At 28.4% G+C, this 5,700-nt stretch overlaps 1 protein-coding gene across 1 annotated transcript in view; it reads left to right on the top strand.

The window, feature by feature from the left end:
• The window catches only part of LOC107742800 (fibrillin-2-like), an 80,918-nt gene that overhangs the window by 63,616 nt on the left and 11,602 nt on the right, over positions 1–5,700 (top strand). Inside the window, exons 49-53 of the mRNA XM_016555842.1 lie at positions 791–916; positions 2,579–2,731; positions 4,816–4,878; positions 4,963–5,088; positions 5,284–5,403. Of these exons, the coding sequence (XP_016411328.1) occupies positions 791–916; positions 2,579–2,731; positions 4,816–4,878; positions 4,963–5,088; positions 5,284–5,403 (588 nt within the window). The remainder of the gene's footprint in view (positions 1–790; positions 917–2,578; positions 2,732–4,815; positions 4,879–4,962; positions 5,089–5,283; positions 5,404–5,700) is intronic.

Below are 5,700 nucleotides of genomic sequence, written 5' to 3'. Positions count from 1 at the left end.
CGTTGTCGCTTGCAAAATCAAAATGACGGCGCTGTGGGTGTAAATGTACAGATTAAGGGGCGGTAATATTATAATGAGATCCCTTTGCCACGTCACCAAGGGAGCGAAATCTGATGCGCTCGTTTTCTCAGACGCTTGCAGAAAAAGGCTTACCTAAACAAAGTTACTGGGTTAATCTTTTTCACGTTTCCTTGGTTGGTAGATGCAACGTGGACCTGATTATAGCACTTAAAACCTGGAAAAGTCAGATTTTCATGATATGTCACCTTTAACACATCCTTGCTGAATAAAAGTTGTAATTTCTTTCAAAAAAAGAAAGAATAAAAATGTATGTACTGTATATGTTTATAGCGTATATAAAAAATGTATAGTGTGTATATTGTTAGAAAAGATTTCTATTTTAAATAAATGCCCTTCTTTTTAACTTTTTATTTTCATCAAAGAATCCTGAAAAAAGTATCACAGGTTCCAAAAACAAATATGAAGCAGCAACAGTTTCCAGCACTGATAATAAATCAGCATATTAGAATGATTTCTGAAGATCATGTGACACTGAAGACTGGAGTAATTCAGCGCTGCATCACAGGAATAAATTAGATTTTAATGTATATTAAAATAGAAAAACGTTATTTTACATGGTAATAATATATTTCACATTTTTCCTGTATTTTTGATCAAATAAATGCAGCCTTGATGAGCAGAAGAGACTCCTGTAAAACATTACAAATGGTTCTGATCCCAAACGTTTGAGCGATAGAGTACTTCCACTTGACCTGTTTGTCCCGCACAGATATCAACGAGTGCAGCGTGGAGCCCAGCATCTGTCAGTTCGGCTCGTGTAAAAACACTGCGGGCAGCTTCCAGTGCATCTGTCAGCCTGGCTTCGTTCTGTCCGACAACGGCCGCCGCTGCTTCGGTAACTGCTCTTATTTGATTCTTCATTTTAAGTGAACCACCTTATGAAGCAGATCTGTGCAGACTTTTATTGCATGAATCCGTGTAATGAATCATTCTAGTGTAGTTGTGCACATTTATTAAAGAAAAAAAATCATTTGTTTAAATATTGATATTATAAAAAAAGTTAAGAAAAATGTTTTATAATTAATAAATATGCAAACATTTTGTCATTTAAATTCAACAAACCATTTAATAATTTAATAAAATCTGTTTCATATAATTAATAAATCACTCTAAATTTTGTTTTTATGTTTGCCATTTATAACTTATGTTATTTTAATAAAGTTGTGTTTAATTAGTTGTACTTAGTGTACATTTATGAATAAAATATAAATGTTCATAATTATCCATTTGTTTAAATGTTTACATTTTGCAGTTGAATTAGACGGAATTTTTATAGATATATTTAGCATGATTTTTTTATTGAACTAAATTAATAAACTTAATGATTAAAACTTAATAAACTTTCCTTTAATTAATAAATCATTTAAAATGAATGTAACTTTTAGTCATTTTAATTTTGTATCAGTTAAGTTAATTATGTAATAACAATGGTCTCATGTAATTAATAAACTCTTCTAAATTGCATAACATTTTTAGTCATTTAAATTTTCATAGTTTAATTAAACAAAAATTTAATTATTTAATAATAATAATTGTTTTTTTATAATTAGTAACTTGTTTTTATTATTGTTAATAATTAATAATATTTTTTAAAAACTAGTAATTTTAATTTGTTATTTAATTTGTTGAAACATTTAATAATTTAATAAAGTGTTTTATGTAATTAAATTGAATTATTTATTATTTTGATCATTTAATTTAATGAAAAACTGAATAATAGCGTTTTATATCATTAAGATTTTAATATGTCAAACTAAAGTATATGTATGCATATTTTAAATATATTTTATTCATATCTTTCATATATTTTGTATGTTTTATATAATATGTCAATACATAAAGTAAATGATTTATTAGTTGTACTTCATGTAAATGTATAAATGAAATAATTATTCATAAATATTAATTAGTCTAAATACTGATATTTTGCAATTGCATTAGATCATATAGGCTGTTTCATTAGTTGTATTTAGCATGAATTTATGTTACATAAAACATTTATAAATTACATATTTGACATCAATTAATAATACATTTTATATAAGTGATTTTATACTTTTTTATACAATGTTGTCTTTTATAATCAAGCAATAAGCCCCAAGAAGCCGTGGTTTACAGAGAATTTATAACAGCTAAGGGGCGTTGTTATGCACAAATAAAGTGTAATGATATTAATAAAAACAGTATTCTTCCACCAAACAGTGTAGATGCTCAGAATCAGTTGTGGTTGCAACAAAGTGGTTGCCGAGCAACACACAGAAGTAAACAAAGGTGTATGTTACTTTGTAGAGTCATTTACAACAGATTTGAACGCGGCTCAGCCAATCAGAATCAAGGACCGGAACTCTCCGTTTTATAACTATTATTGTATGTATGTAAAGTAGTAGAAATACAATATAAGCATTCATCATGTTTCATATGTAATATTGGGGCATTCAGTGAAGTGCAGTATACTTGAGTGTATTTTCCTCACATGAATGTGTGTTTTTGTGGTCAGACACGCGCGAGAGCTTCTGCTTCACGCGGTTTGAAGCGGGCAAATGCTCCGTCCCCAAACCGCTCAACACCACCAAAGCCAAGTGCTGCTGCAGCCTGCTGCCGGGCGAGGGATGGGGCGACCCCTGCGAACTGTGTCCGCGAGAGACCGAGGGTCAGTCACTAATGAATATACAGCACCACAGATGATTAGCAGTCATTTTCTCATTATAATACATTTAAATGGAAACAAATATAATACAAAATATAAGCTAGTATTATAGAAAGTATATATAATTCTATCTGTAATTAATTATTTCATGCTATTTAAGAATCTGAACACGTGTGACCCTGCAGCACAAAAGCAGTGTTTAGTCGCTGGGGGATATTTGTAGCAATAGCCAACAATACATTGTATGGGTCACAATTATTGATTTTTCTTTTATGCCAAAAATCATTAGGATAATAAGTAACGTGCGTGTTCCATGAAGATATTTTGTAAATTTCCTACCGTAAATATATCAAAACTTAATTTTTGATTAGTAATATGCATTGCTAAGAACTTCATTTGGACAACTTTAAAGATGATTTTCTCAATATTTAGATTTTTATTTATTTTTTTGAAAATGAAAAATTATGACTAGTTTTATGGTCCAGGGTCACATATTTGCAATTCTAAGATGTATGCAGATGTTTTTTAATGTAATTTTTTTAAAGTTATATAGATAAACATTATACATTTTGTAAGAAAAAGTTAGTATTTTTTATTAAATTTAATAAAGATACATAGTTACATAAATAGGTTTGTTGTCATATTAAATTCTAATTTAATTTAACAAAACAATTAAATAGTTTAATAAAAATTGTTTAATATAATTAATAAATCACTAATTTTTACAAAAGATTTTTTGTAATTTTAATAATTTAGTTTAACAAAAAAGCTTTAATACTTTAATACAGTTGTTTCGTATATTAATAAATAGTTCTACATTTGATCAAAATTTGTAATATTATTTGATCATTTAATTTAACAAAAAACAATAGTTTCATGAAAATGTAACTAAATTAAATAATTTTATGTTTTATATAATTAATAAATCATTATAATTTTTACAAATTCTTTTTTTGTAATTTTAATAATTTAATTTAACAAAAAATCTTTAATACTTTAATACAGTTGTTTCGTATATTAATAAATAGTTCTACATTTTATAACAAAAATTTAATATTATTTGATCATTTCATTGAACAAAAAACAAGTTTCATGAAAATGTAACTAAATTAAATAATTGTATAATGTTTTATATAATTATTAAATCGTTCTAATTTTAATACATTTTAGTCATTTTAATTTTAATCATTTAATGAAAAAACCTTAATACTTTAATGCAGTTGTTTCGTATAATTAATAAATAGTTATCATATGCAACAATAAATATTAATTTCATAAAAAAGTCTACTTACTAAAAGACTTAAAATTTAATATACATTTTAGTAATTTTAATGTTGATCATTTCACGGAGCAAAAAAAGTTAATTTAGTAATTGTTTTTTTTATAAAATAAATCGTTATAAGTTTTATAAAAAATAAATAGTTATTTGGTCATTTTGACCATTTAATTTAAAGTTAAATAATACACATTTTTTAATATAATTATTAAATCGTTCAAAATTTTAGAACAAAATGTAGTAACATTAATTTTGATTATTTAATTTAACAGAACGTTGAATAATTTAATAAAAATGTTTTATTTAATTAATAAATCCTTTCTATCTTTTATTACTTATTTTATTTTACATAATATATTTTTATAAATATTTAATAATTTAATAAAATTGTTTTATATAATTTAGATTGTCTTAAGTGTCAATTTTTCAAAATTGAGATTTATAGATCATGAATAAATAAGCTTTCCATTGATGTATGGTTTGTTATGATAGGACAATATTTGGTCGAGATACAACTATTTGAAAATCTGGAATCTGAGGGTGCAAAAAAATCTAAATATTGAGAAAATCATCTTTAAAGTTGTCCAAATGAAGTTCTTAGCAATGCATATTACTAATCCAAAATTAAGTTTTGATATATTTACAGTAGAATCTATAATTTTGACCCCTACAATGTATTGTTGGCTATTGCTACAAATATACCCCAGCGACTTAAGACTGCTTTTGTGCTCCAGGGTCACATATTTTAGAATGTCAAACTAACTTTACTTTAATAATCACACCCTTCTTGTCTCCGTGTTTTCTCCCGCAGCTGCGTTTCTCACGTTGTGTCCCTACGGTCACGAAGCCGTCCCGAGACCCGAAGGACGAGAGGGTGAGAAAACCAGTTAAATTCTGTCGACTAAAGCACTTCACCTTCCCACAATCCCCGGTACTAACGTCCCGTCGGCCTCCACAGACATGAACGAGTGCGTGGAGAACCCGGGCATCTGCGGAAACGGCTTGTGCATCAACACGGACGGCTCGTTCCGCTGCGAGTGTCCCTTCGGATACAACCTCGACTTCACCGGCGTCAACTGCGTGGGTGAGTTCACACTAAACCTACTCCAGATCAGATTTCTCAGTTCCCAGTTAACCTCACTTCACCCTATTTTGGCTCTTCTCGATGACTGCGGGACGGTTGTGGGTTCAGATCCCTCGGGTTACAGCATCAGAAAAAGTATCAAGCCAATGATAAACGAGTTAGAGAGGTGGGTCATTAACGGTCTGATGGTTACAGATACGGACGAGTGCTCGATCGGAAACCCCTGTGGAAACGGGACGTGCTCAAACGTTCCTGGTGGGTTTGAATGTTCCTGTCAGGACGGCTTCGAACCCGGACCCATGATGACCTGTGAAGGTACGCTCAGGAGATAAGCTGCACTGTATTCCACAATATGACATTTTTACAGGCATACATATATCATACTTTAATCATTTAATAAAAGGTGTTCTATTTAATTAATAAACTGTTCACAATTTTACAATAAAATTCAGCTATTGTAATTTAATAAAACTATTGAATAATTTTACGATGTTTTATATAATATAAAATAATTTTATATAATGTTTTATACATTTTATAAGAAATATATTTATAAGAATAATATAAGAAATATATATGTGGATTTTATATTAATTTATAATAATTTATTAA

Source organism: Sinocyclocheilus rhinocerous, unplaced genomic scaffold (assembly GCF_001515625.1).
Source record: "Sinocyclocheilus rhinocerous isolate Xijiao unplaced genomic scaffold, SAMN03320098_v1.1 scaffold1879, whole genome shotgun sequence".
Lineage (NCBI taxonomy): Eukaryota > Metazoa > Chordata > Actinopteri > Cypriniformes > Cyprinidae > Sinocyclocheilus > Sinocyclocheilus rhinocerous.
This window is presented reverse-complemented; position numbering and strand designations above follow the sequence as displayed.